General features: G+C 51.1%; 1 protein-coding gene across 1 annotated transcript; it reads right to left on the bottom strand.

The window, feature by feature from the left end:
* Window positions 1–304: 304 nt before the first annotated feature.
* On the bottom strand, window positions 305–20,516 carry ITGA5 (integrin subunit alpha 5). The gene is made up of 30 exons (XM_007949466.2): window positions 20,143–20,516; window positions 13,321–13,451; window positions 11,862–11,974; window positions 11,642–11,762; window positions 11,360–11,421; window positions 11,222–11,267; window positions 10,638–10,763; window positions 10,383–10,427; window positions 10,199–10,242; window positions 8,362–8,418; window positions 8,136–8,188; window positions 7,633–7,841; window positions 7,206–7,397; window positions 6,918–6,963; window positions 6,649–6,750; window positions 6,404–6,459; window positions 6,122–6,276; window positions 5,709–5,846; window positions 5,539–5,606; window positions 4,991–5,141; window positions 4,804–4,896; window positions 4,573–4,652; window positions 4,353–4,433; window positions 4,142–4,247; window positions 3,597–3,749; window positions 2,591–2,677; window positions 2,368–2,481; window positions 1,657–1,758; window positions 982–1,104; window positions 305–388 (listed from the first exon to the last, which is right to left on the bottom strand). Exons 1-30 carry the CDS (start codon window positions 20,514–20,516, stop codon window positions 305–307), a joined length of 3,312 nt encoding a protein of 1,103 aa, XP_007947657.1.
* Window positions 20,517–24,903: the final 4,387 nt, after the last annotated feature.

The following is a 24,903-nucleotide window of genomic DNA, read 5'->3' as shown; positions in this document are numbered from 1 at the left end:
CAAGTTGTTTTTAGAGAATTCTCTCTCCAAAATGCAAAGGCTGCAGGGACGCTGAGGCCTCTGTCCCTGGATCTGAGTTCCCCCATCTATGAGGAGGGCATGTGTAAACGAGGGTCCTTCACAGTGCATGGGGGGGCGTCCCTAGCTCCTTGCCCCCCCAACTCTGGCCCTTCAAGTATGTCTCTGGGCTGGGGGAAGGAGCTTCTCCCTGGCCCTCAGCACCTTTAGGAAGTACCCAGCCCCCTCCATGTCAGCAGACTAGGGGACAGGGGAGGACTGGGCCTTCAGGTTTAGGATTCTGGGATCAGGCATCAGAGGTGGCTGGAGGCTTGAGTTGAGCTTTTTCCATGGCGGTGCCGTATGGGAGGGAGCGTTTGAAGAATCCAAGCTAATACAGAGGAGAGGAAAGAGAGTTTAGCTACCCTGGCTCCCATTTCTCTATAACTCTTATCCCAAAAGGGAATAAGAAGGACTCTAGTGGCTCTAGCCTTTCTACCCTGCAAAAGTGGCCTTAATTCAGGCTGCCAAGACTACTTCTCTGACAGGGCCCAATGGGCCCAGAGGCCTAAAGTTGGGGGTGGTTTGGTATGGAGGGAGGGTCTTTTCCCAGTGCCAAGAGTGACAAATAGCTTTGAACTCAAGGGCTAGTTTTGACTGTCTACTTGTGGCTGCCCCTTGAAGATTCTGAAGTCACTTCTAAGCTAGTGAAGGATGCCTTGGGTTTAGGCATATGTCACATATTTGCCATTGGTAGGTTACTTTGTTTTTGAAAGTATGGAACATTTACTGGCTTGAGGCAAGGGGATGTAGAATGAAACGTGGGATCTTATAGGCAGGGTCCTGATGGGATGCATGTAGCCAGGAAAGAGGTGGGGCCTTGTGGCCGGAGAGATGGTCTGGAGGTGGATATGTGGGGCTGTGCTGAGTTAAGTGCAGAGCCTGATTAAAGTGTGGCCAAGTCAAGGACAGGGCATGACTAACCTTGTAGAGGACATAGATGAGCAGCCCTAGGAGCAGGAGGCCAATGAGGATGGCTAGAATAATGATCCACAATGGAACTCTGTGGCTGCCCTCTGCCTTGGTCCACTGCACAGCTGTAGCCACCTAGGGAGTAAGTGTAGTGAGGTCACTGAAAACCCAGAAGTTCTTCCCACCTACACTTGCCATTGGACCTAGACCCCCCTCCCACCTCCTGCTTTTGGCTAACAGTGTTTTGAACGTAACACTTTCAGTTCCTAAAATGTGCAATATCATCTCTTACTTTTGGACTTTCACATCTGTTATACCTTCTTCTCAGAACATTCTTTTCCTGACTCATTACCCTGGTTAGTTCCTATCTATTCTTCAGGTCTCAGCTTAAACAACACTTCTTCCAGGAAGCCTTCCCTGATCCTGCAGGACTGAATTCAGTTGCCCCTATGATGTGCTCCCATAAGCATACTGGCACTTGTCACACTGTTGTCATTGTTCTTTAGACCAGGAACTCCAGGAGGGAAGACACAATGTTGATCTTGCTTACCATTGTATCTCCAGCACCTAGCATGGTGCCTGGCACATAGCAGATGCTCAATAAATATTTATTACAATATCAGGGTCCCTTCCTACCCCGCCCCACAGCTCTGGTGCCAAGCCCAGTACTCTGAGCCCAGGACTCACTTGAAGTTCCTTTCGGGGCAGCTGCTGAGGCAGGATTCGGTAGGGCATCTTCAGGGCTTCATACACAGCTTCACACTGCAGGCTAAATGGCTGGTGCTCTTGCTATGAATGGGGGACAAGGCAGTCAGGGGCAGCTCCTCTTGGAATCTAGAGGACATAGGGCTCCCCATGGACTGGCTCAGGTTTTCATTTTCCCTATTTTTGATTAATTCCCTCTGAATCTCTCTCTGTGTACTTTATATGAGATAATAATATGTAATTGAATAATTCTAACTAATGCATAATTAGAAGAGTGTATGTTCAATAATTTTTTGTTTTTAAATTATTAATGTGGGTTAAGCACTCAGGATGATGCCTGGCCCATAGTATGTATGCATTCGGTAAATAGCTGCTCTTACTATTTCTATGTCTGCTTGCCTTTCCACTGCAGACTCATCTTCTTCCATCGCTCTCTTTTTCTATCATTTCACACTGTCCCTCCAATTCCGGGGTTTACTTTGGATGGGCCAGGAAAGGGAAGCGGTCACTCCCAGTGTAGCCATTAGGTGGCACCAAGGACACACAACCCCATCTACACACAAGGGTGAGGGATGGCTAGAATGCCTGGGTCCCATTCACTAAAGGGGAAGTCCCACAGTGGGAAAAGGGATTGAAAGTCAGCCCAATCTGGGCCAAAGGTCTGGTGTCAGGGATGAGGTAAGCATCCCTCACCTGCAGGAATGTCTTGGCCCAGACTCGGAAATGAAGTTGCAGACTTCGGCTCTCTTGCCGGTGCAGTGGCCCTAACTCACAGCGCAGCCTGAAACACTCGGCCTCTGGGCATTTCTGGGAAGAAAAGGGAGAGTTGCACGTGGGGTTCTGGTCTTCTGGAGGCTCTGAGAACCCAATTATGTACTTAATGCCTGAGTGCAGACCTCAATCTAAGACAACTTACGAGAATCTGAGGCCCCAAGGAGGCAGGGCTTCGACCTGGAGCCTCCCTTCTTTGCAGTTGGTGGTGCTGGGAACTCTCAGGATCCAACTGCAAGAGAAAAGAGGTGGTCAGCAGCCTCTCCTACCTCATTACAGCTTCTATGTAGCCTGCCCCTGGGTTTCAGATCACCTTCAGCCTTCAACCTATTCTTTTACCCATCAATTTATCCAACACATCACCTCCTGTGTGCAAGGCACTAGCTCAGCATTGAAATATGGCAATGAATAAACATTGTTCCTGGAGTTTACAAGGAAAGAGAGCATGGAGATGTGTATATAAAAATCATGAGGCCCTTGTTCCTGCCTCAGGGCCTTTGCACTGGCTATTCCCCCCCTTCTTGGAATGCTCCTCCCTGAGACTTCACAGGTAAGCTCATCCTTGTCTTTCAGGCCTCAGTTCAACTTGTACCTCCTCAAGAGGTTTTCTCTGGTCACTCAATTTAAACTACCCCTAGTCCCCCTCAGCATATCAACACTACATGTTCATCATTTTTCACTACCAGTTAATTTCTATAATTTTTTACTGTTTATCTCCTCCCACTAGAATGTAAGCTCCATGAGAGTGGGGACTTGGCTGGTTTTATTCAGTGCGGTATTTCCTTAGCCTATGACAGTGCTCAGCATAGGCATTCATTTAATTAGACACTGTTAATGAGTATATAAACTAACAAACAGACATTGCAGTCCAGGGGGGCAGGTCTGACGGCCTCCTAGAGAAGTGACACAGAGCTGGGCCCCACAAGTACGCTAGGGCAAGAAATAAAGAATGGGTATCCCAGGCAAAAAGACAGAAATACAGTGGACAAAAAAGGCTTCTTCCCTCCCAGAGCCTCCAGGTGTCTGTGGGCCTTCTGACCTTTTCAGTGACCCCAGTCATAGCTTTAGGCACATCTTCACTGGCTCTTCCAGGTACCAGGCACCTTTTCCAATTCCTTCAGCCCACCCATGCAAGTCTCCAGGCCCCTCACCTCCAAGCCCTGTGGGTTGAGGGGTTGATTGGTGGTGCAATTGCTGAGTCCTGTAACTTTGGTCACGTAGAATAGCCTCTGACCTTCCAGGGCCAGAGGGCAGCTGAGCTCCAGTGTGCCCTGGCTAATGGAGCTGGGGCCCAGGTTGATGAGCTGAGGAGGGGAAGAGCCACAACCATCAGGTGCAAGAAGGGAGGGATTCTGCCCTGTGGAAACCCTGGGTCACTTTAGCCCCACTATACCCTGCTGGGAGGCTATCTCAGGAGAGACGGGGAATTAATGGCACAGAAGTACTCTCCAGCTAATACTGCGGGCAGAGGCTCTGTCTTTCCTTTCAAACACCACTGGCTGATTTCCTCACTGTCCCCGCCCCCTGCCTTTGCAAATCACTCACCAGCTGCTCTCTCCTCGGCCTCTCACCCCTCCCTCTGGCCCCAGTCATCTGTCACTCAGACTAGCTCCTCCCCAGTCATTCATACCATTCTCTCCTCTGGGCCCTCTCATCTGCCCCAAATCCACTCTTCCCTGCCTCTCTCCCTCCTCACCTCGTAGACGTGGTGGACAGCAGGGCCCACGTCCCCCTCCTCCTGAGGCTGGTCTTGGGGGTGCCAGTCGCTCACTGGGAACAGTACTGCCTCAGGCTTGGAGACACTAAGGAGGAGGGCGATTCAGAGGAGAGTAGAAAGGACTCACATGCTTCCTTCCCTAGAAGTCTCTCTCCCTCCCAGATGGAGCCCATTTGGCCCTGGTACTGACCCGTTAAGGGAGACCTGTGCCTGTGCCTCCACGGAGAGCCGGAAGGACACCACGTCACTCTGGGAGTTGTTGAGATTCTTGCTGTGGGATGGAGGCAGTGAGGCGGGAGCCCAGAGGAGCCAGAATTGCACCCAGCAACAGGCTGCACCCCTGCCGGCCTTCCCTCAGTCCAGACCGCCACCCTTTACTCAGCTCCAGGCTGGCGCCACCCACTTCCTACCTGAGGATCTGGAAGTCAAACTGGACGGTTTTCTTGGTGTCCCGGAGATGAGGGACTGTGAAACGAAGGCCACCCCAGAGCTGCAGGATAGGGAGGGATGGCTGTTAGATTGGGTGCCTGCCTTACCCCAGGTTCCAACCCTCCTCCCCTACCCCACAGTTACGTTCTGGACTGGCCCTTCACTCAGGCCCTCTCCCCCTTCAGCTTCCTCCCTTTCTCCCCCAGACTTACACTGGCTCCTGCCTTCATGGGGTTGCCCAGGTCACACACTAGCAGGCGGCTCTGGTTCACAGCAAAGTAGTCACAGCTCAGGCTGGAGAAGTTCTGGAGGTGGGGTGGGTGCAGATAAAGTTTTGATGTCCCCTCTGGCAAGGTCTCCTTTGGCTTTTCCAAGACCTGCCAGAGAGTCCCCTCTTACCCCTGGGTGTCTGACGAGTCCTGAGTACTCAGCCTCTGGAGGGGCCGTGACACGAAGCTCAGCTTCATAGGCGCCGCCCTCACCCACATTTTGGGCATGGAAAGTTAGGTTCAGGGAGTTCTTGTCACCCAGGTAAATGTGGTTCTGCTCACTGGAAGGGGTGTTTCAGAGGTCACATAGGATAAGGGGCACGAAGAGTTAATCCCCAAACCAGGATAATGGGCCATAACAATAAAGTAAGTAAAAACAGACACCATTTACTGAGTTCCCACTCTATGGTAGGCAGTAAGCCAGATGCTTCATGTAGATTTCATTTAATTTTTCTTAAAAGTCAGAGAAATAGATGCCATCATTCCTATTATACAGGTGAAGACACTGAAGCACAGGGAAATAACTTCCCAAGATCACACAGCTAGAGTAGTAGGTAGAGTAGGCTGGTCTCTACTTTTTCAGGTGTCAAGACTCAGGGGTTCTGCTTCCAGGCCCACCTGTCCTGCTAGGAGATGCTAGCATATGGAACCCCTTGCTTGATGTCAGCCCACACTCACCCAAACACTTCCAGCTGTAGGTCAGGCACACAGATGTTGTCCTCTCCACAGTCCAGTAAGATCTGAGCCTGGGGAGCAGAGCGGCCTTCAGAAGGGGAGTTTAGACCCCCTCCTGGACTATAGGTCTGTTCTCCAGGGTCTCACCCCCAGGTACCCATCCCTGTCTTTACCTTGTCCTCTATCCGGCTCTTGCTCTGGTAATGTAGGACAGGCTGGAGGCCATGGCTGTCCACAGGGGCTTGGGGGTCCAGGGAGAAGGTGAGGGCGATGTGAATTGGAGAGAGTTTGTCTCGGAATTCTGACTCATTCTGGAGCCAGGGGAGAGGATTCACAGAGTCAGGGGATGCTGGGACTTGATGGCCTAGCTACTCAGCCTCTCATACCTCCCTCTGTCCTCTCAGGTCCAAAAGAATCCAGGAGTCCAAACCTGACCACTCTCATTGCATCGGGGGCCCTGGCAACCTGTTCCTAGACCCTCTGACAGAGGGGCCCCTTCCCCAGTCCCATGAGAGTCCCAAGGCCTTGCTTGGAATGTGGCCACCCTCCCCGGGGCAGCCCTCACACACTGTGGACAGGACCGTACCCGGAGGTAGATCTTCATCTCTCTGCAGTCTTCCTGAGCCCCATTCTGGATGAGCAGTGTCTGGGTCAGGGTCGCCTGTTGGGAGGCCAGGAACAGTGCCCGCCGCACTCCCCCCTTCTGCTTCTGCCAGTCCAACTGGAGCTCCACTGTGAAGCCTGCAGTGGGACAAGTGCTAGGACACTAACCTCTCCTTCTTGAGAGGCTGGAGAAGGGAAGTGCCCAGGCTCCTAGCTCCTCCATTCCCTGTACCAGTCCCTGAGAGACCCAGGCAGCCTCCCTTACCAATGGAGTCAGGGACATGTTTTCCAGAAGCATTGAGGCAAAAGCTAAGGTTGATGCTGGAGAAAGACCAAGAGGAAAGCTGGTGAGTCCAACAGTCATCCGATCCTCCACCTACCTCGCAGCCACACCCATACAAGGATATTCCCATTCATTGCTTTTTTAAGACAGATCTGGTTCCCCACCCACCCTCAGGCACAGAAGTATCCCAGACTTGGGTCTCTACAATCTCTTGGATGCCAGCTCACCAGGCTACAGGGTTCCCTTCCAAATTGCAGCTGCGCTCCTCTGGGTTGAACATGGCAGGGAAGATGGTGAGGGAGGCACTGGCAGACACGATGGGGCGGCCCCTGCAGAGAGTGTGGATGTGGGGTAGATCTGAGACTCCCTGTGACCTGGGCACAGGAACCTGGTGCTCAAGCCCCAGCACCCCAGGGTCCTCTGCACTGAAATCTAACCTAAGCCTTATTGAGAAATTCCCCAACTGCACTTGTCCCAGGCTGCCCCGAGTTCATACCTGTATACCACAGCCTTGTCCACACCAAAGGACCCCACGATCAGATCTGCAAGAAGTCAAGAAATCATCCCTGACAGCAAGCCCTAATTTAGGATCCTTCCTACCTCCCTCTAAGGATAGATCTCTAGTTCCATCGCTTAAGGAGGCGGAAGTGAGGGGACAGCACCACCTGGTGGCCTTAGTCTAAAACTGTACCCAGATGGAAAGGCTGGAAAAGGGGCAGAGAGGGAGGGTGTAGGGTCTGTGACCAGGGAATCTAATGTGCAAGGGGCCTTAGGCATAACTCACCAGGGTATCCGTTGCCATCCAGGTCTCGGCCTCCTCTCAGAGCAGAGCCAAAGAAGTCCGGAGTGTGGCCAGGTGCCCACAGGGGCAGCAGAACTTGGGAGGGCTTAGAACCCAGCCCCAGTGAGCCCCCAGGGAATATAAACACCACTCCTTGCTGGGTCTCCCCACCAAAGGGGGCTCCAATGGCCACATCTGCAAGGCACAGGCACAGCAGTCAGCAGGAATCCAGGAATCCAATCTCTACCACCACTCCCCCAAGACCCTATTTTTTCCCTTCTGTCAATCCCAAAGACCCAGACGTTGGAATTAAAATCTACACACCTCCTTGGCAAGTCACTGAAGGTCTTAAGTGACAGCCATGCTCCCCCCAAATCCCTCTGACTCTGGCCCTGACTCCTCCTCAGCTTCCTGAGCTCAGAGTGTTTACCATTGTAGCCATCCTGGTCCAGGTCCCCTAGGGGGGTCAAGGAGCTGCCAAATCGGCCAAACTCGTCATAGCCAGTGAGGGTAAGGGTGGGTGTGGGCTCCATGCCAGCTGGGTGCTGCAGGTACACATAGACCCTGCCCACCTCCTGGGCTCGCCCATCAGCTGTCCGCTCCATGAGCAGGGGCGCTCCCACCAGCAGGTCGTCTAGTCTGGGAGTGAGGGCAAAACAGAGGTATCCAGATAGCTTGCCTTGCCACCAATCCCCTAATCTTAGTGCCAGAAAATTCTGCGCATTTTGGACCCCAAATTCCCTCCCACACAAATCAGAAGACCTGAGATGTTTGGGTCTTTAGCTTTCAGCCCTCTCCTTGTCTCTGAGCAAGGGGAACCCAGAGAAAAGTCCTGGAGAAAAAACTTTCCTTGCATTTTCTGCCCCACCCCTACTCTTCCCTCCTGGACCTGGGAAGGGCATGTGATCTGCCCCTCCAATACCCACTACTTACCCGTCCCCATTGGTGTCCGTGGCAGCCACTGCATAGCCAAAGTAGGAGGCCATCTGTGGAGGATAAAGGGACAGCATTGAGTCAGAACTTGAAAGTAAAGAAACTGGAGCAAAAGGCACTATGAGGGGAAGTTCAGAGACTCCTAGGAGGTTGGGAAGTTGGGCTGAGGGTGTTGGGTCAGGCTGGGGTTTAGTTGTCAGAGGGCCAAACTAGGGAGGGTTCTCACCTGTTCGCCAGAGAAGTTGTAGAGGGATTGAATATCTGAGCCATTAAGGATGGTGACCTAGGGGATAAAGAGACAGGCCCATTGGTCCTGGACTCCCAGACCATCCCATGGATGGTGAGAAAATGGGTACAAGACACCCAGAGATAGGCATTCCTTGGAAACACAAATCACTTGTCCCTGACTCCTTCCTGAGCTTTGCCCTCCCATTCCTATCTCTCTGTCGGGTAGCTCCACCCAAGCTTGCTTACCTGTTTTTCTCCCTATCAGTTAACAACTACTGACACATTTCATACTTATCTGTCATGTGTCTCTACTCACTAGAATGTAAAGATCTACCAGGGCAGGGACTTGGTTTTGTTCTTTGCCAAGCCTAAAGTCGTGCTTGGCAAGTAAAGGACACTCGATAATTACTAGCTGAAGGACTGATTGCACCCAGGGGCCTCAAACCCAACATATTCAAACTTAAGTCATTTTTCATCCTCCAGTGCCCCTCCAACACACAAACACTCATGTCTACCCTACGTGTCCCCTTAGCAACTGTCCCCATAGCCCCTGCCAAGTCTCCAGAATCTCTGTTCTCTTCCCCACTCAGTGATGTTACTCCGGTGGGAACCCTCTCTTTGGACCACTAGCTAGCCTTCTAGCCAGTCCTACCATGGTGGGTTCCCCTCCCCCTAAACACCCATCCTCCCATGGCAGCCAGACTGACTAACTGCCCTAGGGCAGAGCTAGGATGGCTATCTCAGGCCTGGAAACCCATGGTGGTTCCAATGCCCACTGCACAAAGTCACAACTTCTGGGTGGGCCTCCAAGGCCCTGGAGCATCTGGCCTGGACCTATCTGTTTCTACTCACCTCTCCTTATTTCCCTCATCTTCAATCAGCCTATCAGTCTGCTAAGCTGGCCTGAATTTTTTGTTTTTTCCTTTTCTTCCATGCCTTTCCTCATAGTTTTGTCGAATGCTCTTACTTCTCATTTCTCTTTATAGAACTTTTTCTGATCCATCCCATCCATACAGAGGTGGTTATTCCTTCCCCTAAACTGCTATATCACTTTCATCACTTTTCTGCAATTTATCATAGTGCAGAGAGAGTGCTGACTTTGCAGTGAGACAGACCTGGTTTTAAATCTTTATCCAGCTACCTACTAACCAGGTGATCTTAAGTGATGTCCTTGGTCTCTTAGAGCCTTAGTTTTCTCTTGTGTAAAATGTGAACAGTAATATCTACCCCATAGGCTTGTTATACAGAATAGAAACCATGAATACGCAATGCCTGATGCATTGAGGGCTCATAAATAGTAGCTCTAATTAGATTATAATTATATATGTGTGTGTGTCTTATCTTACATACTTAATTAGAAGCACTTTATGAGATGAAGTATGTTGTCTGATTCATCTTCTTATCTCTTACTTTGCCTTAATAAATGTTGTTAATTAAATGAACTTCCATGGCATTCTTATCTGTATCCTTTTAAAAGCAGGTGACATGGTCTAATAATAACTGTTACTAGTTGTAGACTGCCTAACAATTCTCTCGGTACTTTCACATGCATTATGTCATTTCAGCCTTACAAGAGCGTTGTGAGGTCAGAACTATTATTATGCCGTTATACAGAGGAGAATGAGGCCGAGAGAGGTTAAGCAGGCATAAAGTCTTTTATGGAACGAAGCAGAGTATAACAGAATAGCTCAACCAGAGTTGGTACCCAGAACTTGAACCCATGTCTGACTCCGGAGCCCATGTTCTGATTTATCTTTTGAAGCTTCACAAACTGCCATGCAAGGTTGTGATTAGCCAGGGGAGGGGAGAGAGTAGGGTGTCAGGCTGGATCTTACATAGCCATAAGTGAGGTTCCCTTTGGGCACACCAGCAACAAAGTCTGCAAAGAGAGGAGAAAGTTGTGGCTGAGGGTGATGAAAAAGGAGTCAGACAGCTGTGGTAGGTATCTCAGTTCCTGTGCTTTCCATTCCCGGGTCTCCAGCTTCCCCTCCCTTGGCCCCAGCCTGGGGACATACTCACCTTCTGTGTCATCACCACTGAATTCACCCACAGCCACTGAGTATCCTGGGGGGCAAAGTAGGTAGATGTTAGGTTCCTTGCTTCAGAGACCTCTTTGTCCTGGCCCATCCCCTAATCCCCTCCCCACCCCTACTGGGCCCTCATCATCAGCCTACACAAGACAAGCATGACAGTGGGAGAAGGGAGGCAAGGGGGTGAGTGGCGACTGCAGTTGAGAATCCCCCCATGCCAGTCCCTCCCCACTTGCTTGCTCACCCAGGTAGCTATCATCATAGATGGAACTGGCCTGGCGAGTCTGTAGCTGCCCCTGAACCAGGTTGATCAGGTACTCGGGGTAGTAGGATTCTGCAATCTGCTCCTGGGTGGCTGACAGGATCTGGCCTGAAGGAGGGCATGAGGAGGGGATGGATTGGGGGGAGGCCCCAGAGAGGGTTGTTGTTGTTGTTGTTGTTATGTGCCGTCGAGTCAAACCTGACTCATAGCGACCCCTCCTTGGGTTTCCGAGGCAGTATCACTACAGAAGTAGGATTGCCCAACCTTCCTTCCGAGGAGTGGCTGGTGGGTTTGAACCGCCAGCCGTCTGGTTAGCAGGCAAGTGTCTTAGCCACTATGCTACCAGAGAGGGTACTGGGGGCTAAATACTTAGGATTTCAGCAATCGGGTTTAAGGCAAAGGAAATGAGTAGAGGATGGCAGAAGAGGACATGTAAATCTCAAGAAGAACAAAGTAGAACTGGAGTGGGGGCTGAGGAAGCAAAGGAAGGAGTGGTAATTTCAGGCTGGCAGTGGGGATGGAAGGCTACATGCAGGGGGTAAAAGGATGGCATAGGGAGGGATTACCTTGCCAAAAATAGCTTCCTGGTCCACCCAGTACCACACGCCCAGTCTGTGGGGGGAAGAAGGTGAGTCCAACTTATGGTCTTCATCTCCCTATGTCCTCTGTCTACCAGCCACTTCCCTTGCAGGACATCCTCTTACCTTGGTGAACTCAGCACTGAAACCTCCTTGGCAGTAACCCTGTCCTGCTGCCAAGCTGAAATCTGTGAGGGGAGAAGGTGATGAGGATGGGCGTATAGAGACCTCAGTTATGCAGGACAAAGGGGAGAGCATGGGGAAGGAGAAAGGAGAGGGAGCCAGAGAAAGGGCCTCTTTAGACAGGAGAGTGAGCATAAAGGCTGACGGCAGGTGTCTGCCCTGAGCCTATGAAGACCTGCAAGTAGAGAAGGCAGATGTGGGGCACAGGTCCCTTCTTGCCCCTACCTGAGCGGCAAGGTGCATACTCCAGAATTCGGGTGAAGTTGTTTGTGGAGAGGTAGCAGGTACCCACGGGATCGCTCTGTGGGTCCTTCTCTGTGCGCCAGCTGTACATTGGAGCACAGGCCTGGGGGTGCCAGAGGGGAGGGGCTGCAGGGTTACCTGGCCCTTCAAACCACTGCCCATCCCCTAGCCACCATACCACTGAACCCCCCCGCCCTCTCACCAAGATGGAGGAGCCATGGGCTCGAACTGTTGCCCCAAACCACTGCAAGGACTTGTACTCTACAGGCTCCTCTCCCTCTGGGCTGGATAGTGATGACTCCAGGATTCGAGAGCCTTGGGAAAGTGCAAGAGGGGAGTCAAGCTGGGCCCACAGCCCCATGGGCAGCAGAGAAGCCCCCACCGTCTTCCCTAGTATGGAACCCCACCCTCAGCCTAAGGACACCAAGTGTTTCCAAGCCCTGAGACCCCATGACTCAGTCATGAGGGACATGGAGACACAAGTAGGGAAGGATCGCTTTGCAAAGCCTGACTCACCCCTCCCCTACACACACAGAACCTGGTGCTTCCACAGTTACCTCCCTTGAATCCCCTGCCTTCTCACCTAGCTGGGACAAGAATGCTCATGGTAAAGAGAAGTATGGAGCTGGTGGAGATGGCTGGCTATTTCTCAAGAAGGTAACCTGGCTGCGCTTCTCTGTTCTTATGTGTATCTCTAACACCATCTCTCTCCATCCCTTTTCTTGACATTTTTGGGATCTCTGTAACTTATATCCCTCTCACTTTCTCCTGTCTCTTTCCAAGCCCAATCTGTACCTTCCATATGACAGCCTTTCTTATTCTTCTGATTCTCATCTGTCTTTCAGGCTTTTTTAAAATTAATCTATTTCAAGACCCCCATTTCACCCCTACCCCATCATCTCCATCTTTCACATCTCTCCCTATTTCTTCCCTTTTGTCCCTACACCTATCTTTATCTCTGGAGCCGGACTGCCTGAATTCACATCCTAGCTCCACCATTTTGGAGCTGTGTGATTTTGGACAAGTTACTTGACCTCTCTGTTTCCTCACCTATAGAATGGAGATAATAATACCTCACAGGGTTGTTGAAAGGATTAAGTGAATTAATATATGTAAAGTGTTTACAACAGTGTCTGGCACAGAGCAAGTGCCCTATAAGGGTTAGCTGTTATTATTCATCTCTAGCCTGTCTCCCTCCTATCTACTTTGCATCTACTCCAGACCATGAACTCCTTAAGAGCGGTGGCTTAATCATCTTTAAATCCCTTGCAGCATCCAGCACAGTGCCTGGCATGTACTATTACTTACTCAGGGCTTAGTGAAATGAATTGAATGGTCTGTCTGACTCTTTCTGTCTTTGTCTGTCTTGCTGCTCTGGCCTCCCTGAGTTGTGGGTGAATCAGGGGAAATGAGAGCCACATGTTTCTGAATCATGCCCGCCCTCCTTGGGCTGGGCTGAACTGGTAACATGGTGTGAGTGCCATGGGGAGCCAATATAGAGAGCTAGAGAACCAGAGGGCTAGGAGGGCACGTGGCCACTGGAACTGAGCAGGCTCCACCCCTAGCTCCAACCACACCCAAGTCCCACCCCCAAGCTGCAGTCTGGTCCCCTAGTCTCTCTCTGACCCTTCCCTGTCTACCAAGGTGATTGGTTTGGTTACCTTTGCTGTCAAATTCGATGGGGGTACATTGTGAGGCCCTGGTGCCCCAGGGGCAGAGGTAGACAGCACCGCCTTGCAGCACTCCGGGTTGGCTAGTGTTAGCTTTGGGTGCTCCCACCAGCACGCTGACCCTGTGGACGGAAAAGGAGAGGCAGTTCGAGGCTGCTCCCAGCTCTCCAGATCTAGGCCTGCTGGGCCAGGACTGGCTGGGGGGTGGGGTAGATGCCCCCTGGGTTGTATTTATATCTCGGAAGATGCCACAGATGCCAGAGGCACAGGCTGGAGTCAGGCGGTCCCCATGTGCTGCTGTCACTAACACTCCCCCTCCCCTCCTCAGCCCCTTTCTCTTCTATCTTCCTCTGTCATTAAAGGGAAGGAAAACTAGAGTCTATTTTCCTGCAGGGGAAGGCCAGTTTCTTCCTCTCCTGGGACATGTCCCTCCCTAGATGAGATACACAGCCTTGGGAATTCCAGGGTCCTCTCACCTAGCCTGCTGTTTCTGATACGAAGCCAAAGCCCTTCCCTGGGCCAAGACCCAGCGCCCAGCTGCCCAGCCCTGGGGCGTGTAGGGGGAAAATGTGAGTCTTGGAAATCAGGCAGCAGAAGTGGAGAGAGGAGCAAGAGGACTGGTGAAAAAAGGCCATTCCCCTGGACGTTGGCCTGCCCTCACTCCAAGGGCCTGGTTTGGACCTCCCCATCCTGGTTTGGTCTTTGTCTCAGCTTCTTTCACAAATCATCCTCAGGAGTCTGAGTCCAGATCTGCTCTAGTGGTGTCTTAGTTCCAGACATGGTGCCTTAGTTTTCCCTGAGGTGAGGAGGAAAGGTTGCCTCTGATGAGGTCCTATATAATGGGATGGTCATAGCTAAGATCTTGAGCAATCTGTCTGTTACCATTCCTAGGCCCCTTGTCTCCAGCGCCTCCACACAGCTCTCACCTTCTTGGCTTTCTCCTTCTGAGTCTCCCATGAGGACTACATCTGGCAGCTGGGTAATTTGACCCAGACCTGGGCCAGTGTCCTGCCAGCCTTGGTCTCTGCTCTCCTCCTGTGTCTGCCTCTGGATCTGCTTCTCAATTTCTCTACCCCTCTGCCCCTATGACTACTTGCTTTCTTGTTTTCAGTTTTTGGGTTCTCTTTTTCCCCACCCCCTCATCTCAGATCTTGGGTTTCTCCGTCTCTAATGATTTCCATCCTCTTTCAGCTTTTAACATTCCCAATATCTACCCTTTCTCTTCTCTTTGGGTATCTTCCTCAATCTCTCTCACTAGGAAAGAGAGATGCCATAGAGGCCCTGAAACCTGAAAGTATCTTCAAACAGAACTAAGTACACTGAGTGGGGGAGGGATGAAAGGGGTGGGTCCAGGAAGAATGTTGTTATTGTTGTTAGTTGCCTAACTCATGGTAACCCCATGCACAACAGAATGAAACGCTGCCTGGTCCTGTGCCATTGGTTGTGGATCGGACCCCAGCAGGAATAGGAGTGGAAGTATCTGAGAGAGCAGGTCCAAGGCGACTAAAGTGGGGAGTGAGAAGGGGTTTATGAGGGTCAGGGGATGGAGGAGGGTGAAGGCAGAGTTCAGGGGGAATAAAGATGGGGGTGGCCAGGAGAGGAGAGTTCCTGGAGTGATGGGGGGGGGTGTGCCACCCTCAGCTACCCTGGGGACAGGAAATGTTTACTGCCTGTGGCTTCCTGTCATTTTCCAATCTCTCACTTCTCCATTTGTCTCCCACCCACTGGGCCCCACCTCTCTCACTTAGCCATTACATCCCGTTGTGGGGGTAGGAGCTGGTTACTCCAAAGGCACAGTGACCTAGTCAGATGCCAGACTTCAGTAGGTGAGGTTGGGGGGGGGAGGGGAGGAGAGGTTGCACTGTCTAGGGGATGAGTGAGGAATGACTGGTACACTCCCACTTAGAATAGCTCCCAGAAAGCTTGGCTGGTGCCTTCAGGCTCCAGACAGCAGGAAGGGCCACTGACCTGAATTGGACTTGAGTAGCTGTGGTAACAGAAAGCAGTGAAAAGAGCTGTGGAGCAGGAGTCAGGAGTTCTGGTTTAGGCATTAGGTCAGCGTGGACTATGGTAAAACCCTTTCCTGAAAGGAGTTGAACAAATTATCTCAAACTATCCTGGAGCTGGGACATTCTATTTCCTGGAGAGCACAGAGCTGGGGCCAAGGGATCCTGCTCCCACTTCCAATTTTGCCAACATTCCCTTGGCTCTGGGGGAGGAGCCGGGCCTGAGAACTCCTAGGATGGCCAGAGGATGAAGCTTGGAGTTTGGTAGGGGTGAAGGTGAGAGACAGGCCTTACAAAGTTCATAGAGCCCAGAAGGCCACAGTCCCAGGGCATATCCATTCTGGCTATGTGAAGGTTCAGAAGAGCTGGCATGCAGGCAGGGGCATAGATTCAGATCTGCCCTTAATCAACAAAAACCAAAAAACCAAACCCATTGCTCTAGATTCTGACTCATAGTGATCCTACAGGATAGAGTAGAGCTCCCTCATAGGGTTTCCAAGGCTGTACACTTGCACATCTTTCTCCCACAAAGTAGCTGGTGGGTTTGAACTGCTGACCTTTCAGTTAGTGGGCAAGGGCTTAACAACAGAGCCACCAGGGCTCCCTTTCCCTGACCACCAGCCATAACTTATTCCTGAGCATTAAGTGGCCCTTTCATCCCAGTTTCCCAGGTTAATCCAATAAACAATGTTCTCCCCAAGGTGCCAAGTGAGGCACCTTGTACCAAGAATACCATGTGCCAAGAATATCATGAAAGAGAGCTTGTCCTTATTCTCCCATTCCTAATTTCTGCTTCCCAAACCCTGCAGCATTTGGGCCCTCATAGGGATCCAAGAAGGTAACGGGAGAGTCCTCAGGCTATTGTCTCTATTTCAGAAAGCCTAACGGAAATCATGCATTTACCTGATAAGGGGGCCTAGGCTAACTAAAACCTCAAGTGTATTTGCTTTTGGCTGGAATTATATCAGCTCATATGGGGAACCTGGTTATCTCATGCTGGTCAGAAGCGCTGATTGGCAGCTATAGATGTTTTTGGTTAATAAAAAATGGAATACGGAATTAATTATTCCTTACTCAATGCAATTTGGCAGATAAACTCCTCAAATACCGAGTCCAAGAGGAGAAATAATTGCTGTACTTTATTTTGAAGCCACAGAACCCTGTAATCCTAGAGTTGATCTTTGGAGACCATAGCTGGAAGGCACAGTAGAGAGCATCTACTGGTTTTGACCTTCTTGTAGATGCCTTAGCACTGCCTTGTGGAATAAGGGGAGCCAGAGTGCTCCTGACATCCCTTCCTACCTTCTTTTAGAACAACCTTTTTTTGCCTGTTTATTTAGAATGCCTTAAGATATAATTTTTTAAAAAAGATTCTGCTTCACTGTATTCCTTTTTATATCATTTGAATTTTTATAAAATAAAGCAAAAAATCTTTAAGAAAAAATTTTGCTGCTTAAGAAAAAGTTTAAAAACTACTGACCTAGCTTCATGCCCTCATTTTAAAGACGAGAAAACTAAGTCTCGGAGAGAGGTTAGGTAACATTTCTATGGCCATTGAGGATCCACCCCAAAATAAAAATCAGAAACCAAGAATCCCGATTCCTAGGCTAGTGTTCTGGTATAACTCATTGTTGGTTTATCCCATCCTCTCCTCTCCTTTCCACTATCTCCTCAGCCAGGCTTCTGATTAACCAAGTTCCCGTTCAATACACGGTTACTGTTTGACTCTGTTGGCCTGACAAGGTCGGGGGGTGGGAAACTGTACGTGGACCAGGGCCTGGCTCCAGGTCCCATAGCTGCCCTGGACAGGCCAGATGAGGGAGGGCATCTGGTTCTGCGTCCCCCTGTGCACTCAAAAGGGGGTATGCTTGGCTGCTGGAGGAAGAATTGCCTCTGCTTGGCTGTACCAGCAGAGATTAAGGATCTGGGCTGAGGCTGATCCACCCTTCCAGATTGGATCCCAGGCCAAGTCATATCCTCTCTCCAGGCCTGGGATTCTAAAGCCATAAAATGACGAGTTGCCCTTGAATGGTCCCTAAAGTAACTTCTAGTTTGAAATTTCTGTAACTCCTAAAGCCTCAGTTTGTATATATATAAAATGGGGCAATAATACTTGTTCTGTCAAATGCAAGGATTTTTATAACGACCCAGTGGAAAAATAGATATGCAAGCAAGCATAACAGGAATGTGAGGGACTAGTTTTACCATCAGTATTATATGCAAGCAGTAAAAGCAAGTCAGAAATGGGGAAAAACTTAAGACAAAGAACTAAGTAGGCAGGGAGGAGAGACCCAGAAATAGAAAACAGCTACTCCATAAAAACCATGCCTTGCATATATTGTGTACCCTCTATTGACTAGGTAAAGAGCTCTGGTGGCGTAGTACCTAAGGCACTTGACTGCTAACCAGAAGGCTGGCAGTTCAAACCCACCAGCCATTCCTTGGAAGGACAATTGGGCAATCTACTTCTGTAGAGATACTGTCTCGGAAACTCAATGGCGGGGGGTTTTGCTATGGGTGGAATCAACTTGACAGCAATGAGTTTTTTTTTTTTTTAATTGACTAGGTGACTTTCATATATACTCTCTCATTAAGTCCTCAGAACAAAAAACCAGTGAGTGGTGGGGCCAGATTCCCTCCAGCCCTGCTGGTTCTTAAAGCTTTGCCTTTCCCTAACCAGGTAACCTCTCTGGTGATCAGCTCTTTCCCTTGGTGCTGCTCCAGTGTTCATCATGAGAAGTGATGCAGGACAGGCCAAGAATACTGCGACCCTCCCCCTCTCAGGCAATGGCCACAGGTGAGGGGCTGTTTATCCCAGCTCTGGTGGGAGGTCATGGAGGAGGCAGAATGTTCTAAGTCCTATTCTAAGAGAGGACTGTAAAGAGAAAATGAGAGGGGGAGGGGTGCAAGCTGGACACCTGGGTTCTCTTGGGAGGGAAGATGAGCAGAAGGGGAGAGGGAAAGGATGAGAAAGCTGGGTCTTATTTTAGAAGATGGCTTTAGGGACTGTAGGCTCAGACCAAGGGCCAGATAGACACCTAGGGGACCAGGAGTGCACATGTGAAAGTCCAGATGTTCTAGAGAAGTGTTTTAAAAGGGAAATGACACTCTTGTTAGGTGGGAGGTAAGAGGAAGGTTAAAAGCCAGACAACTGAATACCTTGATTTCGGGGAAGAGACCTCCATTCCTCCCCTCCCCTTTCTCTACTCCATCAGGGTTGTGGTAAGAAGTTTGAGGGGGCTTTGGGGAGGCTGGGCCTGGCAGAGGCTCCAGGCCAGGGTGATGCAACGGGGTTTGGGCAAGAGGCCAGTGGGGTGGGGTGGGGGTTGGGTGGGGACCTTGAATAGTCCAGAACCAACAGCTGGGGCCTAAACATCTTTCTTTTTCCCATCCCCAAGACTTCCAGACAAAGGAGAGACTTGCCCTCCCCTCCCTAACAGAATTAGCTAGATTAACCTCTTTTTTCCAAAAATTAAAGAAAATGAGTAGAGATCCGTTAACTGTATTCCATGTGTGAAAACAGCTCACCTCTGATAGAAGTCCTATCAAATCCTGAGATTCCTGGGGGAGGGACAGTGGGAAGCTCAAAGCTCAGAGATTTAAGAGAAAGAAGATTGCTCTGGTCACTGTGGATGATCAGGTATCTGGCCTGGGGTCCCTGGCCCAGCCCCTCTTACTCCCACTCCTCACATTTAAACCAGTATCCTTCCTCTAATGTCGCCTCTGCTCTAGCTCCGTTTTCCTTCAGCCGCATTTTCCGGGTACCTCATTTTCCAGGCACCCAGGTCTGCTTGTCACCCTGCTGAGTTGGGAATGAGGATTTTTTTCTTTTTTGATTGCGAATTCCCAGTTCCTAGGTGTCCTTTTCTCAGTCGCCCTTTCCCTGAGTTTTTCAGCCCAGCGAGCTGGAGTCTCCCCAGCTTCCGACCTCAGCCCCAGAAGCCCTGGTCTTCGTTCAGCTCTAGCCGACAAGCTACAGGAAATCAGCTTTTCTCTTCCTCCCAAGAGCTAGAGGAAGAGGGAAACTGCCCACCCCCTTCACGCGCGCACACACACCCCTCCCGACACATCCGAGTACCCGCCCTTGGCTGAGCCTGACCCCCAGCCTGGCGCCCCCAGTGTCAGGGTCCTGGGACTCCCTCCAAGTTCTCAATCCCCCTCAACTGAACAGAGATTGGGGTGGAGGGTGGAGTAGAAAATCGAGGGGAAGGGGAGGGAGTGGCCGTCCCCAGTCCTAGGTCTTTCCCCAATCTGCGTTGAGGGGGGAGGGGAGGGTGAAGCTGGCCCCCATTTAACCTTCCAGCTCTCTCAATCTCGGACTCCCCCTTTTTACGCACAGCTCATTATACCCCGACCTGTTCTCTCTCTGCACGATGGTCCACTTGGGTCCCTAGGTCTTCCAGGGCCCCTCAAAGTCCTTCCCGGTCTCCGCGCCCCCTCCCACCTCCAGTCCCGGCAGCCCTCGAACGCAGCCGGGGACCCTCGGCTCTCTCCATTTACGCGCTCTGCTCTCCCTTGGCCCCAAGACCCCTGCCCAGACTTCTCCGGCTTCCAGCTTCGTGTTGTCTCCCCACTCCACACTTCTGCCCACTGATCTCTCTCAAACTTCAGGCCCCCTCCACGCCGGCCACGGTCCACTCCCTGCGCCAGCGCGGGCCCCCAACTCCAGCGCGGGCCCCTAACTCCAGCCCTAAGTCCTTCCAAACTCCGCCCCTCAAAACTCCAGTCCTGGTCCCCTCCAGACCCCAGCCGCGCCCCCAGTCTCCAGACCTTTTCCCCCAACTCGCCGCCAGCCCGCCACACTCACCCGTCCGTCCCCGGCCGGTAAAACTCCACGGAGAAGCCGAAGAAGGAGCCCGGGGGTCCGGAGAGCACTGCTGGGGCCTCCGCGTCTAAGTTGAAGCCCCCGACTCGCGGCGGCGGCGGCAGCAGCAGCACCAGCAGCGGCAGCAATAGCGGCAGCGGAGGTCGGCGCCGGGGTCTCCAGCGCGGCTGCACGACGTGGAGAGGGGACCCTGGCGTCCGGCTCCCCATAGCGCCCGCTCTTCCCTGTCCTGGGGCCACCGACCCGGAGCCGCTTCCTAAACCTCCCAGAGGCGAATGACTCAACGCGGGGAGGAGTTTGCCAAACTCCCGACTGAGCCCTCCCCCCCGCCGGCTGGGGGGCTGGCGGGGGGGCATTCCTGGGTCCTTGGAGCTCCGAGCCCGCGCCCCCCACCCCGAAGGGGCGTGGGGGGCCGCACCTCTCCGCCCCCCTTTCCCCAGCCCCAGCTGGAGGCCGGTTGTCTGGACTGGGTCAGACTGGGCGGGTTTGGGCTCTTCCCCCTCCTCGTAGCTTTCTCCTCCTCTCCACTCCTCCCCCCTCCCCTTTCCAGATGTACAACGTAAACGCTCGGAAAATGAGTCGGAAAAAGGGAGCGGAGAATTTCCTAATGAGGAAAGGAATCACCTCTGGAGGGTGGAAGGAGCATGTATCTGTGTGTAGGGTCTCCCTCACTTCTTCAGGGAGGAGACTTTGGGGTCTAAAGAGACAGGAAACTCCTCTGGCGACTGACCAACTGGGATTCCCCCTTGCCTTCCTGGGGCCACCGGATGCCTGGGTTCCCGCCAGCTGGATTTGGGACTCAGGAGTTGAGGTACAGAGCACTCCCAGGCAGCCTGAGAGAGGATCTACACTGGCTGCAACCCCTCACCCCCACCAACTGAAGCTTCTGGAATTGAAAACCCAGGAATTTAGGGTCCCTCACGAGATCTCTGCCCAGTTCTCCCCGTTCTCCTTTGTAGGATATGGACACCTCTGTTGAGCCCCTACCTGGCATCTGATAGTTGACCAAGAGCCTCGGAGTGGTATGGGGGCCTTTGGCCCCTCAAGCCTTCTTGATCCAAACCTGGATAATTGTAGCAGGGGGTAGGGTGGTGTCTTGAAAAGAGTCCCAATCTTCAGCTTCTATTGTCTCTAGGTTCCAGAAGGTGGTAACTAGGGCCCTAATTCTACTCAAATATTCTGTGGTAAAATCTTCTGTAGTAATGAAAGACAGTGACCTTCTTCCTACCCCTTTGCCTGGCCCTGGCTCTGTGTGATGAGATCACCTTTCAGGATTCTAATCTTTATCTTAGTCTGGGGGAAGGGACCTAGGGGCTAGCTTCTCTCCTAATCCTCTTTCCTTTCCACCCCTCTTCCTGCCCTTTGCCTCTAGGACTCCTCCCCTTCCAGAATTACCACCCCACCCCACCCAAGTCAAACTGTATCCCCTCTCTTCCCAGCCCCTGGCCCCACTCTGACTTGGGGAGATTACAATGAAAGTGATCAAAATCAATTTTTTTCCTCTTGCCATGGCTCTCTCTCTTGGTCACTTTATTACTCCACTTCCTGTCCCAAACCACCCAGCTGTTTTTAAAAACCCCTCTCCAGAGCTGCTGCTTTTGATGGAAGCTGGTCAGACTGCAGGGTGATGCTGGCCCCCATCCCACTCTCACATCTGCAGGTCCTGAACCTTTCTTAGGCTAGGCACCTAAGGAATCTCTGGGTAAGAATTTTGAATACAGCACTGCTTCAGAGGTAACCTCTAGGTTAACTACTCAGGCCATGGGGCTCAGAACCCCCCTTGGGAGAAGAGCCGCTGAGGTCTGACTGCTGTGTAACCCAGCAAAGCACATGTGTGTGAATCAGGCTCTCTTGTTTCTCAGCCCAGGCAAGCTTTTTAGATTTTCCCAGGATTTGGGAGCTTGGGGTAGGGGCAAGAGGGTTGGAGGCAGGAGGGGTGTGTGTGTAGGGAGGGAGGTGTGTGACTCAGTTCCTCCCAGAAGCCTTGGTGAGGGACAGGGCACATAGTGTCCTGCCCCAAACCTCCTCTCCACTCCACCCCGCCCCCCCCAACTTGGCCAACTCTAACAGGCCCCCTCCCTGTCTATTCTCTGCTCCTGTTTACACCAGGAGCCCCTTAGTCATTCTCTGGCTGGCTTTTCTCCTCTCCCCAATATCCCTCCTCTCTTGGCTCTCTCTGCCCTTATAAGTCCTCTCCCAGTGGCCCCAACACCTCCTGCCTTCCCTCCCACCATGCCTGGCTTTGTGTGGCCCTCTTTTTCTTTGCTCAGGGTTGGGCCTGAACTTGGGGTTCTTTCATAGTTGGAGCTGCTTCAGCATAGCCCTCTAGTCCTGGAAGCTGGCCTAGAAAGGTCAGCCAAGAGGGTTCCCTAGAGGTCATCAGTCCAGCTCTCTCCTTCAGAAGAGGAAATGGGTGTAGATAGACTTCTCCAAGGTCACATTGGCTAGCCAGTTAGTGGTGGAGCCGAGTCTAGAACCTAAGTGTTTTGACTCCAAACTCAATGCCCTTTCCTCTAAGCTCACTGCCCCTCTAAATACTTTATCTCTTCTTAGCTTTTTCTCTCTGTCTCCTGTATCTCCCAGCTCGTCATTGGCACAACCTGTATGTCTCCAAATGTCTCTGTTTTCTCTCAGATCTGACCTCTCTGGTACCCTCTGTCCCTTCATCTCTCAGTAGAAATGATTTGCTGTGATGACTGACTATTATTAATCATGGTCTGGTCTACAGAGGGGAAGAAGGGGTGAAGGGCAAGGGCAGAACACTCAGCAGGCTCCTGTTGTCACTGGCCTGCCTGCCCTGAAGGGTAGAGTTTTAGAATTAGAAGAGTGAATTTCCACAGAGGAGTTCAGGATACAAGTGCAAGTTCTAAAGCCAGGAGCCACGCTGAATTTCAGTAGGGTGAGAGAAGGGTGGGAAGTATTAATAATGGTTTATAAAGCATATAGAAGGAGCCCTGGTGACACAATGGTTAAGCACTTGGCTGCTAACTGAAAGTTAAACTCACTGCCATCGAGTCGGATCTGACTCACAGTGACCCCTCGGGCTTCCGAGGCGGTATCATTGTGGAAGTAGATTGCCCAACCTTCCTTCTGAGAAGTGACTGGTGGGTTTGAACTGTCAGCCTTCTGGTTACCAGTCAAATGCCTTAGGTACTACGCTACCAGAGCTCCCAACTGAAAGGTAGATGGTTCAAATGCATGAGCTGCTCTGCAGGAGAAAAGACCTGGTGATCTGCTCCTGTAAAGTTTACAGCCTAGGAAACCCTATGGGGCAGTTCTACCCCCTCCTATAAGGACACTATGAGTTGGAATCCACTTGATGACACACAACAATAACAACAACTTGTTGTTGTTATGTGCCATCGAGTCGGACCCGACTCATAGCGACCTCTCCTTGGGTTTCCAAGGCAGTATCACTATGGAAGTAGATTGCCCAACCTTCCTTCCGAGGAGTGGCTGGTGGGTTTGAACCGCCAGCCTTCTGGTTAGCAGTCAAATGCCTTAGGCACTACGCTTCCAGAGCTCCTAACAACAGCTTAGTATACATTATATATCTGGCTTTGGGTCTGGTGGCACAATGCCTAAGGCATTTGGCTGCTGACTAGAAAGTTAAGCGATTCAAACCATCAACCACTCCACGGAAGGAAGATGGGGCAATCTACTTCCTTAAAGATTTACTGCCTCGGAAACCCAATGGGGGTAGCTTAGTTGGAATTGACTGCATGGCAGTGAGTATTTATTTATTTATTTATTAAATACCATTTAATCTTCCCAACTATCTGGCAATGAAGGTGTTATGATTTTTATTTTACTTTCAGGAAACTAAGGCTCAGAAGACTGTAGTAGGTAACCCAAGTCAACAGAGAGAAAGGGCAGAGGTGGAATCCAAAACCAATTCCCACTGAAAGTCCTCATTTTCCACTGCACTCTCAGTCCCCTAACCTGGACTAGGTTTCTGTAAGGAGTGAAGCTTTCTAGAGTTTAATAAATCCTTAATTTTAGGTCCATTGTCTCTAGGATGAGAGGGGAAGGATCTAGTGTACAATCCATTAATCCCTTGAACTTGATGGAAGTTTGTGTATGTACATGTATGTTATTTCCCTGGGGCAAAACTCAATGGCTTCTTTCAGATTCTCAATACCTAGATCTGTGAAAGCTGAGGATGGTGTCCAGATTTCAAAGAGGTGTTATGGATCTTTTGGGGGTTGTAAGAAACCTGAGGGTTGTAGAAGTGGCTTAGGCTGAGGTCTCTATGAAATAAACTTCCCAAACACTCATGTTGTAGCAAACACAAGTGGGTTCTACAACTGGGTTGATCCCATCAACCACTCTCTCCAAAATCTAGAGAGACTTGGAACTGCCAGAGACTGCTGGCTGGAGGCTTCTGGATGACCAACCTCTCTTACTTTCCTGAGGGGATTACATAATTTTTTTGATGTGCCATGAGGCAAAAAAAAAAAAAAAGACAGGGAAACACAGATGTAAGGAATTTGCTGAACAAAGGGGTCAGAGGACCTTTTTGGTCTGAGGCTCCAGGATTTGGCCCCAGGGGCCCCTTTCTTTCTGCCCTGAGGTAGGGTGATAAGTAAAACCAGTTGCTGCCAAGTCAATTCGGACTCAATGCAAAGCCACGTGTTACAGAGTAGAACTGCCCCATGGGGTTTTCTTGATTGTAATCTTTATGGAAACAGATTGCCTGGCCTTTACTTCCTTGGTGCTGCTGGGTGGGTTTTTGTTTTGTTT

The sequence above is a fragment of the Orycteropus afer genome, unplaced genomic scaffold, assembly GCF_000298275.1.
Source record: "Orycteropus afer afer isolate SDZICR_OR568_19922 unplaced genomic scaffold, OryAfe1.0 scaffold00247, whole genome shotgun sequence".
NCBI lineage: Eukaryota > Metazoa > Chordata > Mammalia > Tubulidentata > Orycteropodidae > Orycteropus > Orycteropus afer.
The sequence above is the reverse complement of the archived record's forward strand: the minus strand, read 5'-3'. Positions and strand labels throughout refer to the sequence as shown.

Excerpts from the sequence above, each read along its gene's own strand:
- ITGA5 (XM_007949466.2), bottom strand. The coding sequence starts at position 20,516 with ATGCCCCCCCGCCAGCCCCCCAGCCGGCGGGGGGGAGGGCTCAGTCGG. Across the intron at positions 10,428-10,637 it reads CTATGATGATAGCTACCTGG|GATACTCAGTGGCTGTGGGT; the intron begins GTGAGCAAGCAA and ends TTTGCCCCCCAG. Across the intron at positions 4,248-4,352 it reads GCACAGGTCTCCCTTAACGG|TGTCTCCAAGCCTGAGGCAG; the intron begins GTCAGTACCAGG and ends CCTCCTCCTTAG.